The sequence below is a fragment of the Marmota marmota genome, unplaced genomic scaffold (genome assembly GCF_001458135.2).
Source record: "Marmota marmota marmota unplaced genomic scaffold, marMar, whole genome shotgun sequence".
Lineage (NCBI taxonomy): Eukaryota > Metazoa > Chordata > Mammalia > Rodentia > Sciuridae > Marmota > Marmota marmota.
Window position 1 is genome coordinate 30,423,676 of NW_026000221.1, and position 13,127 is coordinate 30,436,802.

Sequence of the window (13,127 nt, forward strand, 5' to 3'; positions counted from 1 at the left end):
AAAAAAAAAAAAAAAAAAAAAAAAAAAACAACAACAACAAAAAAACCAACCTTTCTTTCCTCCATCCATTATGGGAACAAACAAGAACAATCAGAGGTGGGCAGGTTGGATCAGGGTCCCTCCTTTATTTCCCCTTCCTTTAAATTCTTGGCTTTCAAACTTTACAGGACAATCACCCTGGGGCTTATGACAACAGATTCTGGGTCCCATTGGCCAGTTTGGTCAGTAGGTGTGGAGTGGGGTTCAAGAATTTGTATTTCTAAAGACTGCCAAGATGATAATGCTGCTGCGGGTCCAGGGACCACACTTAAAAAGAACCGCTGTTCTAAACGATTACCTAGTCCTATATTATTTTATTTTTTTTACTTGTTGATAGACCTTTATTTTATTTATTTATATGGGGTGCTGAGAATGGAACCCAGTGCGTCACACATGACAGGCAAGTGCGCTACCGGAGAGCGACAGCCACAGTCCCTAAATTAAATTTTTTTAAGGAGTGCTCTTTTGCTTCTCCCTCCCGGGCTTAACCTTTGGCTGCAAAGGTGTTTTTGAACCTCGGACCTGCAATGTTCCTTCTGATCTCTAGGATTTTGCAACAGTTGCCTGCTTGAGCTGCTCTTGCCACATCTTCCCATGTCTGGACCTCACATCAATTGCGTCTTTGAGCAAAAGGCACCTCCTCCAGGGCCTTTCCTGAATTATTATTAAAGGTGGCTGACAGGCCACGCCCTGCCCCACAATCGCTCGGGCACACTATCCTGCAGTGTTCTACGTGGTTTTTGCCACTGGCAGACCATGATCCCCAGAGGGTCCGTACCGTGTTTGGGTCACTAAGTTAAATAAACCCTCAATAAAATTCTACAGAATGACTCGAAGAAATCCCTGACACGTTCCTTTTCCTACCCCCGTGCATCCCACAAAGCTGGATGTTCCTAAGGACGTCTACAACTGACCCTTTTTATCATTTCATACAAGTCCACGATGGTGAACCTTTTCTTGAAGAAGGGCCTAAGTCTCATCCACCTTCTACGCTCCATTCCCACACCGCCCGTCCTGTAAAAGGGCGCGGGCCAAATCTAATGGCTCAGGATCGTGAGACAGTGACCTCTCCCGGGGCGTGAGCGGCCGGACTCACCTCAGCACTTCAGGTTTAGTGAGGCCCAGGCGCGGGGCTAAGCGCCCAATCAACCCCGACTCCATGGCGCTAGCCTGCACTACACGCGCGAACAGCTGTGGACGACGAAACCCGCGCGCAGACGCAGCGCCAGCCAGTGAGAGTCAGGACCCCACCCCCGGCACATCTGGATTGGCTGGAACAAGTTGAGAACGCCCCACAAACCAATCCTGGTCCTTCTTCTGCGCAGGTGCAACACGAGTGTGCTGATCTAGGCGGATACAGTGAATGTGGGCAGGCGGCTCCCCGTCCTTCTACTCCTTCCTTCCTAACAAACTCGTTGAACCCGCCTTTCCTTCCTGCTGTCTCCTGCCTGCCGCTAAGCAACACCCGCTGCCCTGCACCGCACCGCCCCCTCTCACACACTATGGAGAGACTGGCTGGCGCCCAGGTCCATCAGTCTAGCGTGAATTGGCAAGGGCCAATAAACACGCGAGACTTGGGTTCCCAGAAGCGGGCCAATCGAGGAACCTCCTGCAGGGCCCGAAGGCGGGGCTAAAGAGGGCGGAGCTTGGAGGGGCCGCAGAGTCACCTGATCGCGGGAGGCTCAGCTTGGGGTAGGTGCTGCTTGCTGCAGGCTCGGGGGAGTCGCCATGGTGAGTGCTGAGGGGGAGGCAGACCCAGGGCAGACCCTTTTTGCAGCCTCTGCTTTCTCCTGCCGATCGGGAGCCCTGCGGGCGGAATAGGGGCCCAGCAGTTCGACTGGGGCTAAGACCAGCCCGGCTTGGCCTGCCGGATAGGGGACAGGCCGAGGAAGGCCGCAAGCAGTCTGCTATGGGCCGGGGTGGGCGGTGGCCCCTGGCTGCGGCCGTTGCTCTGAGAGTAGGCGACTTCTCTGAGGGGGTGTCTCGACCTGTAGATTTTGTGGGTCTGTGAATACCTGCGGCTTCTGCTTAAGTGGAATCGGCCACCTCCCCTCCAAGAGGGGAGCCCGAGTCCCAGGTCTAAGCTACCAACCGGGTTGGGGGCTTGGAGAGCGCCAGAGCCTATGGTGTAGCGCTGGGACCCGCCCAGATGGTGCATTTCCACCTTTGTGCTTAGCTGTGTTCAGCCATCCCCACACCCTTTTCTCTGCAAAAAAATAGCTTTCAGAGGGGCCGCGTTGGTTTCCCGGCCTTTCTTGGCCTCATAGACCCCTTGCGCTGCCGTGCTTGTCAGTGAATTCTAGGGACCTGTTTCCTAGAAGGACTCATGTTATCTTCCACTAATCCTGGCAGTCAGAAAGGAGACTGCTTTTTCATTTGTTCATTTGAACACCCTGGCTCGGTTGTCTTCCCTTTGATGAAATCCAAGTATTTTTCTTGTTGGAAGTAGTCATTTTCTTTAAGCCTCTCTGTGATGGTAGCAAATCGTGGTGTGGCATTGGCCGATAAGCTTGAACTTCCTCAAAATATGAATCCTGGGTGTAGTTTCCACAAAGGCAAGTTGTCACTTGCATTTTATTAGCGTTTGGTGTGTGTATTGTATAAATGATTCTTTTGGATGTTGATGTTTTGTAGTCAGTTTTAATTATCTCATTATTCACTCTTTGTAGACAGGTTTCTGTAAACCTCGACACAGATTTCACTTTTAAATGTTATTTAATAAGAGAAATCAGGATTAAATTTTTGACAATACTACTTTCATATAATGTATTGACTTACAAAGTGATTTTTATTTCTCAGAATTTCTACAACTGGGAAATGATACATAATTAATGTAAACTTTTAATTTTAGGATGTCTGTTTCTTGATGTTTGTGGATTGATATTTTAGTGCTTTGTAATGAAAAGCACTTAATTGAGGATCTTCTTATTGTGCACGTCATTTCTGTCCTGGGCCAACAAGGTTTGAGCAGTTAGCCAGACACAGTCCAGTCCTCATAAATTAAATTGAAAAAGGAAGCCTAGGTATTGGTCTTCTCACAGTCACTGTGTGTGACCTGGGGAAGTACTCAGGCTTTGAGCAAGTACTTTGGGCAAATATCAGTCATTTTTGCATCTGAAAATAAATGTTGGTTTCTTTGTCCCTTCCCAGACCTTAAATATCTAGACTCCAGTTCAATTAATTGAACATCTTGTGTGCTTTCAGTGTCATAGATTGTGCTAGGTATTGGATATAAACTAGTGGAGGAGACATGCTTATGGAACTTACTGTAATGCAGTGGGAGGGTTGCTTCACAACACTGTCAACTCCAAGTTTTAAGGAGAGTTTTACCCAGAGACCTTGGGAAAGACTACAGGAAGTGGTAACACGTGAATATCTGAGGAGGATGGCCGGAAATTCTCCACACCATGAAGAAAGGATATTGCAAATAGGTGAAGCCAGGAGAATAGAATGTTCTTGGTGTACTCCATCCTAGGTTTCTTGGGCGAATGAATTGGTAAATTAACATCAGTTTGGCATTAAAATTATGGGCCTTTTGTTTGTGGGTTTTGGGGGGGGGGGGCTGGTAGTTGAGCCCGTCCCCACTCCTGTTCTGGCATGCTCTGCAAGCACTTTACAACAAAGCTACATTCCCAGCTCAAATTATATTTTAAAGTGCTCATCACCTCTTTATCCTTAATTCTTATTGAAAATTGTTAATTTGTGTTATATCATCATTATAAAAATAGCACTTTTATTAACATGATAGTATTCTGTGTCTTTTTTAGGATTAGTTTTCATTTTGCAATTGATTTGCTTTGTATTGTCAGCTTACATCTCAGCCTGTGAGTGGGAAAATTAACAAGTAGGTTGCTACAAGGTGTGGAGGTAATTGCATCTAAATAATAATTGTATCACAGTTTAAGTGATTACTACGTGCTATGCACATTTTATTTGTGTCATTTACTTCCCAAAATATTGATGAAAATCTCTTCATTTTTATGAAAGAGTAAATTAAAAGTACATTGTTTTAAATGGAGAGTGGTTTTGTAGACTTGAGGGCTGTTTGTGGGTCTAAAGGCAAAATGGGCCTTATCACAAATGTTAATTGGATTTTGAATCTATAATGTATCCATTTTTCTCTGATCCATGAGCTGTAAAATGCACAGATATTTGCAAATGGAAAACCACTTTCATGAATGAGGAGACATTGGTTGGTTCCTTGGCTTGTGTTTAATCATAGGATGTTTGTGATATAACTGTCCCTGCTTTGTGTGACACTTCCTAGAAAGGGCATTAAGAATAGCCCTTAGAATAGCCATTTGTAGCACAACTACACTGATAAAATGTGAAAATATATTTCTTTACTATAGCTTTTTAAAAATTTGTAGCCTACTTTGTAACAAGTTGTCTTTGGTAATGTTTTACATTTATATTTACTTTTTCTATTAACTTTAAGCTTAGCTGATACAAAATAGAAGAATTTTGCTAAAATAGTATTCATTTGTTTATAGGTCCACAGAATTTAGTCATTCTACTCAAATTTCAAGGAACTATTTTATATGCTTTGTAATAAAAATTATTATGCACAGTAGCCAAAAGATGGAAGTAACTCACATTTTTATACATGGATAAGTAAATAAATAAATGTGGTATGTATATACAGTGGAATAGGCAACCTAAAAAAGGAGGAAAATTCTGATACATAGTACAAATAGATGAACCTTGAATACATCATGCTAAGTGAAATAAACCAGACAAAAAAGAAAAATGTTGTATGATTCCATTTATATGGGGTATCTAGAGTACTTAAAACACAAAGTACAATTGCCTGGCAGGGAACCTGGGGTGTGGTATGGTGCTGTGTGGTGTGGTAATGGTGTTGCTGTTGCTCTTGCTGTTTAATAGATACAGTTTCCATTTGAAAAGATGAAAAAGTTCTGGAGAAAGAAAGTGGTACTGTACAACATTGTAAATGTATTTAATGCCACAAAACTGTACGCTTAAAAGTGATTATAATGGTAAATTTAAATACATCTTACCTCAATAAAAACAAATGTTATAAAAATATCCTGATGCATTGCTACTTATTTCTAAATTGACCATTTGACCTTAATGTAGTCTATTGATTCTAATTATTAAATCTATTCTACCTAGAGTTAATATACCCAAAAAAATCCACAGTAGGTTGGTTTACTGAAGTTCTTAGAGGACTAGCCCTTGAATAATAGTAAATTTCTTTAGGTTAAAATCCTTAAATGCTGGTGTTCTCCTTAACTCTGAAACCAAATTTTATACTTACAGTTCTGCTGTATAAATTAACAATCTTTTAAAGTGAGGATTAAAAGGACTTAAACTTTTTCTTTGAAATTTATTTATGCATCTGAGGTAGACTGCAGAGGAATTCAGTTCATTGGAGTTTGTCATAATTAAAGGAGATACAGGGCTTTGCTGCTTACTTAATTTTTTTTCCTCTTCCCAAAATTAAACCACCAAGAGAAAGTTCAATATTTTTTAAAATAAATGATTATAGTTCAGAAATGGGTTTTATATGGCTCGTGTTTCACTAATCTCAAAATGAAGTGTTTTTTTGATAGTCTTGGATATGAAACAGACCAGATTTTACTTTCACATTTATGCAAATGTCTTTGCTTTCTACCTTTTTAAACTTATTATGTAAGAGACTTCTTGTTTTTTAAAATTGGAGAGAAATTGACAAAATTAACCATATTAAAATGAGTAGTTCAGTGGCATTTTCATAAATTTGAAATACTGTATAGCTAATAGCTACCACCGCTACTTCATTCTAAAACATTTCATCATTTCAAAAATGGAACTCATAAAATACTGATTTCTGGGCTGGGCCTATAGCTCAGTGGCAGAGTGCTTGCCTAGCATGCATGAGACACTGGGTTTGATCCTCAGCACCACATTTAAAAAACAAAAACACAAAACAAAGTAAATGCATTCTGTCCACCTACAACTACCAAAAAAAAAAAAAAAAAAAAGTGATTTTCCCCCACCCTCCCTGCTGATAACCACCTTTCTGTTTCTATGGATAATTTATCTGTTCAGGATATTTCATATAAATGGACTCAGACAATATGTGACTCTTAGTGTATGTCTTCTTTATTTAGTGTAATGTTTTCTAGCAAATGAATTTCCTACAAATGAATTTCCTATATAAATTTTTTTTTTTAATACTGGGGATTGAACCCAGGGGCACTTTACCACTGAACTGTATCCCCAGACTTATTTATTTATTTGTTTTTTATTTTGAGACTGGTTCTCACTAAGTTGGATAGGGCCTTGCTAATTTGCCATGAGGCCGGCCTCAAACTTGTGATCCTCCTGCCTCAGCGTACCGAGTTGCTGGGATTACAGGCATGTGCCACTGTGCCAGGCAACTTCATTCCTTTATATGATTAAATAATAATTTCATTGTATATATTGTAAACTACAATTTGTTTATCCATTCACCTGTTGATTATTTAGTAATTTATATTAAATACACAATCTAAATGTTTTAAAACCAGCTTTTCATGAAGTCAACATTTATAAAGCATGCATATGTATGTTGAATCCCAAGTGTATGAAAGTGATCATCATTTATAATTGTAACCTGATGGATGTTGTGGTACAGATGTAAACACAGTGTTTATACAACATGAGGGAATGGTTAATTCTACTTGATAGGAAGAATTAATTCATGTTTTAGGCAGCCTTTTGACTGGATAGCAGAGTAGATATAGTTTGTCCATTATAGCTATTGACCTATATATTTGAAATGACATAAGCTGGCTATTTGAGGAAAATACTCTTTTCATTTCCTACTATAAGTTGCTAACAACAATTTCAGTTATTATATTTCTAAGCTCTGTAGTTCCTTGTTAATATATATATATATATATATATATATATATATATATATATTGCCTAATGTGATGGGGTGTCAGTGTTCTTATAAAGTAGTTGATCTAAATGCAGATGAAAAGTAGCCTAAAGGGAGAGTGTTTTAGACTTTATCTATCACAAGTGTTAGATTGGTTGGATGGCTGTGTTCTAATTGGATTCAGAGCGTATTAGCAGAATATAGCAATAAATTACCATAAATTTCTTTGAGGCCAACATGTTTTTTCAGTAGTTGTCAAAAATTGATAAATTAGTTTAAGATGTAGAACTGGAATTTAATGTTAAAGTGTTGGAGATAGGCTAAGATTCAAACTATAGAAATAAAAAATTTGCTAGAAGAAAATTATTATGAAATATTAATAAAAGTTTTTATTTTTTAAAATTTCAGCCTACAACACAGCAGTCACCTCAAGATGAGCAGGAGAAGCTCTTGGATGAAGCCATACAGGCTGTGAAGGTTCAGTCCTTCCAGATGAAGAGATGCCTGGTAAGAATGAAAATATGAAAGATATATGTAGACTGCAGGTTTCTCAGGAAACATCTACAGTGTTTTCTGAAAATTTGTAGTACCACTGCTTCTGGTAAATCTAATCTTCAGTGTTTACAAGCTTCTGTCTTCAGTTCTTCCTTTCTGAAGTATGTAGAGCAGTTTCAACAGAGAGCTCTGTTTATTCACAATTTTATATATGGTTTGGGATTGTCTGTCTTCCCTACTAGAATGTAAGCCTTTTATTTATATATCACTATCATTACCACACTAAGATCTGACTTGAATTACTAGCTTCTTGGTTCTATACTTGACGTATAATGGGCGCTCAATAAATAATTTTTTGAATTAATGGATTTAAATTCTTTCAATTGTTTTCTCCTGGTTATCTTGAAACTTTAATTTCCATCCTGAATAGATACAATTGGCAATTTATACTCTGTAATCATAATGTAAAAGCTAACATAAAATTACACTTTACACCTATTTATGTAATTTTCATATTCTAAAAGATAGGAGATAATCTGTATAGATAGTATAGCTCCTCTAGATTATTATTATCATTATTATTATTTGATACCAGGGTTTGAACCAGGGGCTCTTAACCACTAAGCCGCATCCTCTTTTTTATATTTTATTTTTATTTAGAGACAGGGTCTCACTGAGTTGCCTAGGGCCTCACTAAATTGCTGAGACTGGTTTTGAAATCATGATCCTCCCGCCTCAGCCTCCTGAGTTGCTGGGATTACAGGTGTGTGCCACCGTGCCCGGCTGGACTAAAAGTTAAGGAATTGAACCAAATAAGTACCATTGTACCACAAGCCATAAATTGTGGTGGTGGTGATACTGTCTTACCTTTGGATAATGTCTCACAATTTCTAAATGGTAAGAATGAAAATATGAAAGATATATGTAGACTGCAGGTTTATGCATTAGAATTATGCTTTAGAATGCTTTCTAATGCTCTTATATTTTACTGATTTTTGGGTTATTTGGAAAGAAAAATAAATTTCATGGAATGGAGAAAATAGGTTTGTTATTGCTTGCTTCTTTTTGTGTATACACTGTTTCTTGTATTTCAAGGAATTGTCTGTTTGAGTTAAGTGGGCACTGTGAGGGTTTGAAGGATACAGGAGGAAATCATGCTTACATGGATAGTCATTCTATACAGCTCTGAAGAGTATATATATTAGTTGTAATATGTATATATATTAGTTATAATATGTATATATATTAGTTGTTAATGAACCTTTATTTATTCACTTATTTATATGTGGTGCTAAGAATTGAACCCCAGCCTCACATATGCTAAGCAAGCACTCTACCACTGAGCCACAACCCTAGCCCCTAATGTTAATTTTTATGTGGTTAAAATTATTTCAAGAGCTTTAACAATTATGTAACAAATCCTTATTGTAAAGGATTGATATAACTAAGATAAATGTTTATTTAAATGAAGCATTCTCATCAATCCTTTTGGTATTTCTATAGGACAAAAACAAGCTTATGGATGCTTTGAAACATGCTTCTAATATGCTTGGTGAACTCCGGACTTCTATGTTATCACCAAAGAGCTACTATGAACTTTGTATCTTTTTAATGTTGAAGAATGAACATTTGTACCATACTTATTTCTTGAAAAGGCCAATTTTGTTTGTTCTTTATTAAACTTTTCTGGAGTCATATTATTCTTCATTGTCTTAACTTAAATGGCTGAATAAGGAAAAAGGAAAACTTTCTTTCTTAATACTCTTTGTTTAGTTTATTTCCAGTACTAAGGATTGAACCCAGGACCACATGTGTGCTAAGCAAGTGCTCTACCACTGAGCTAAACCTCCAGCCCTGTGCTTAAACTTCTTTAAATGGTTTGTTACTGTATCTCAATTTCCAGGCCTTTCTTGAAGGATATTGAAGTTATTAGGTAGTTGGTTCTTAATGCTTAGATTTTATCATATAGGACTCTGAAATGGAAAGGAATTCAGTCATTTGACATTTTAAAACCCTCATCAGACTGACCAGGTGACCATTGTGTATTTACTGTTTTGTTTCACCAGATATCCTTTAAAATCTTTTTTTTCTTTTTTTTTTTTTTTGAGTAGAAGTCTGGCAATATTTCCCAGGCTGATTTTGAACTGGTCTTAAACTTCTGGACTCAAATAATCCTCCCACTTCATCTGTCATACCTGGCTGAAAATTTTTTTTTTAGTTGATGGACCTTTATTTTATTCATTTATTTATATGCAGTGCTGGAAATTGAACCCAGTGCCTCACACATGCTAGGCAAGCATTCTACCACTGAGCCACAACCCCAGCCCCAAAATCTTCATTTTAAAGTACGGAAAATATAACTGAAATTCTATTTTCTGTTTAAACACTCTTTTCTTTACAGGCCTAAATTTAAGATAGTTATTAATAGTTATTAATGAGTCCAACAAGTTACAGAGTTGTTTAGGATGGCTTGTCTTTATTTTTAATCCTTAATCATGATTAAAAGATATGGCTATTTCTGATGAACTGCATTATTTGGAAGTCTACCTAACAGATGAATTTGCTAAAGGAAGAAAAGTGGCAGATCTTTATGAGCTTGTACAGTATGCTGGGAACATTATCCCAAGACTGTAAGTAATAGAATTGGAGGCTTTTTACATATATATTTCCCACTTTATGTTATATCCTTTCTTTGAAAAACCAATTTTATGAATATTTAATTTCTTAACAAATTGAGATTAACATTTTGGTATGTATTTTGTTATCTAAGTTTTAGAGTAGATTTACTTTTTAAATAGATGTTTAAGAATTTTAGAAATAGAAAAAAATAGATGTTATTTTTTATAAAGTTTTGACTATTAAAAAAATTGATATGGCAATTATTTTCTTGCTAATATGTTTAAATAAACGCACATGCACACTCATACACACACACAGACACATGCATATAGATAGTAGTCACCCTCCACTTTATCCATGATTTTAGCTACCCACTATTAATCAGGGTCCAAAAATATTAAATGGAAAATAGTAGAAATAACTTGTTTCATATTGTGTAATGTTCAGAGTAGTGTGTTGAAATCTTACATTGTCCCATTCTTTTGTCCAGCATATCAACACTATTTATGCTATCTATTTGTTAGTCACTTGTTAATTGTCTCGTTATCAGATCAACTGTCATGTTATGTCAGTGCTGTGTTCAGGTAACCCTTATGTAGTAGTCTAATACCAACTCACATTGCCTATTTCAATCACCTTACTTCACCTCATCATGTAGGCATATTACCATCTCACATCATAACAAGAAGGATGAGTACACTATTATAAGACATGAGAGAGAGAGACCACATATCTTTTATTACATATATTGTTATGAATGTTATATTTTATTAGTTGTTAATCTCTAATTTATAAATTCAACTTTATCCTAAGTATATATTATAGGAAAAAAACATACTATCAGTTGCAGTTTCAGGCATTGACTGGGGATCTTGGAACATATCCTTCAGAGGGGACTGCTATATATGTGTTTTAATATATCGGTCAGTGGATTATTTTATTTTTTGTATTTTAATCAGTTATATTTTAAATCAGATGGCATTAATAATGCAGGAGAAAGCAACATGATTTCTGTTTTAATGTTTATGTACAGTATTTTGGGCATAATAAAGTGTTTGATTTGAATATTGTATTTCTAATAGATGTCTTTTTATAATTCTTCTAGTTATCTGTTGATCACAGTTGGAGTTGTATATGTCAAATCATTTCCTCAGTCTAGGAAAGATATTTTGAAAGATTTGGTAGAAATGTGCCGTGGTGTGCAGCATCCATTAAGGGGTTTATTTCTTCGAAATTATCTTCTTCAGTGTACCAGAAACATTTTACCTGATGAAGGAGAGCCAACAGAGTAAGTAATTTCTCTCTCAGTTTAGTTGTAATGTTTTTTCATTATAGAATATTTAAAAACTATAGAAAAGTATTCAGAAATAAGAAAATAAATATTTTTCCTACCCACTGTCATTCGCGTTTTTTGTATAGATTTTCATTGTCATACAGAACTCCTTAGTATATATGGTGTATATATATGTATACATGTATACATATATATACACACACACACTAAGGCGTTTTATATATATATATATATATATATATACACACACACACATACACACAAACAGGTTAATATTTTGCTTATCACTTTATGTGCAAATTATGTGTGTATCTATTTTTTCATTTAACATAATTTTTTCTATTAAGTGTTCTTTGAAAGTATGACTTTTAAAATTAGTTACATTTTAAAAATTATATTTGTGATAAAATAATTAGGTGTGCTTAGCTTTTCCCATGAGCTAGTCAGCATTTATAATTGTTTCTTGAATGCCTTTTAGTTTTTGTAATTTATAAGCTGCTAATTACTCTAAGTGATTTTAATCATTTTTGCACACAGATAGTAATTCCCTCCTCAAATCCCCCCCCCAAAAGAAAAGCCATTCAAAGAGGCCCCTATCTATGGCTCATGTAACCAGTATTCTAGAGTCCAAGTCCATTTGTACTTTTTACCTATAGCAACATCAGATGGTCAGCTAGCTGTGATCTTCAAACAACTGGGTGAACTCTTCATGTCACAGGTCCCTAGATTGAAGAATTTAATTTCTTTTTTTTAAAAAATTTATGTTTTTAATGACTTTAATACTAAGGTAAACAAATCAATGATGTTTAATATCACTTTCAATTTATTTTTAAGGGAAAAATTTTTTTTTACCACGTATGTAATGAAAAAGTACTGAAAAGATAAAAATTTGAATATAGAAAATATGATGAAGTTATTTGCTCTATTACACTTTGACTCTCAATTTTGAGCATGTAATTAGGCAATCAATAAAAAAAACATGGAAAACTGCTGAGTTCCCCATCCTAGGAAATATAAATTAGGAAATGCATAAATGTAAGCTCTCCTTTCTCACGAAGTTTACATTGCAATAAAAAAAATTCAACAATTAAATGATGTAGTTAATAGTACATATAAGTGTTGGATTTTTTATATTTTTGAATTAAGGGAATTGCCATAAGAGCAAGTCCATGTAGCTCAGGATAGGGAGTTGGGGAAAGTAATTTGTCTCTTGAAAATTGTATTATGTCCTTTGCATTGTATTATTTCCCTGAGGCGGTTCTCTTAAAATTTAACACTAAGCGAATGAAGTTGTGTTTTTTAAAATAAAGCACTAGTGTATTACAGAGATAGGAAAGAAATGAACAAAGGAGAGGGATAGTAGTCCCATAATTTAAATCCAGTATAAAGACTTTTTTCCAACTGTTTTTTTGCAGTGAAGAAACAACAGGTGATATCAGTGATTCTATGGATTTTGTACTACTCAACTTTGCAGAAATGAACAAGCTCTGGGTGCGAATGCAGCATCAGGGACATAGCCGAGATAGAGAAAAAAGAGAACGAGAAAGACAAGAACTGAGAATTTTAGTGGGAACAAATTTAGTGCGCCTCAGCCAGTTGGAAGGTGTAAATGTGGAACGTTACAAACAGGTTAATATTTTGCTTGTCACTTCATGTCGTGAGATGTAAATTGAAATCTAATTTTTAAAATAAAAACATTTTTGTTGAATAATATGACATTGGAAAACATTTTTAAGTGACTTTTTATCAAAGAAGACCTAAATAAACTGAAAGATAAAAAACAGTTTTTGTGGATTGGAAGGCTCAATA

The 13,127-nt window shown here is 36.2% G+C and overlaps 2 protein-coding genes across 10 annotated transcripts in view; one reads left to right on the forward strand and one right to left on the reverse strand.

Moving 5' to 3' along the window:
• The window catches only part of Orc6 (origin recognition complex subunit 6), a 9,873-nt gene extending 8,551 nt beyond the window's left edge, over positions 1-1,322 (reverse strand). The window contains exon 1 of the mRNA XM_015488777.2: positions 1,136-1,322. Coding sequence (XP_015344263.1) covers positions 1,136-1,200 — 65 coding nt within the window. The 5' untranslated portion in view covers positions 1,201-1,322. The remainder of the gene's footprint in view (positions 1-1,135) is intronic.
• The window catches only part of LOC107144901 (VPS35 retromer complex component), an 87,466-nt gene that overhangs the window by 60,396 nt on the left and 13,943 nt on the right, over positions 1-13,127 (forward strand). For 8 of the 9 annotated variants that reach the window (XM_048792254.1, XM_048792256.1, XM_048792255.1 and 5 more), the window contains 5 exons: positions 7,319-7,417; positions 8,909-9,005; positions 9,912-10,035; positions 11,130-11,312; positions 12,734-12,947. In XM_048792254.1, the coding sequence (XP_048648211.1) occupies positions 7,319-7,417; positions 8,909-9,005; positions 9,912-10,035; positions 11,130-11,312; positions 12,734-12,947 (717 nt within the window). Of the gene's footprint in view, positions 1-1,639; positions 1,771-7,318; positions 7,418-8,908; positions 9,006-9,911; positions 10,036-11,129; positions 11,313-12,733; positions 12,948-13,127 lie in introns of those variants that run through there. The other variant, XM_015488778.2, reaches the window with a different exon arrangement.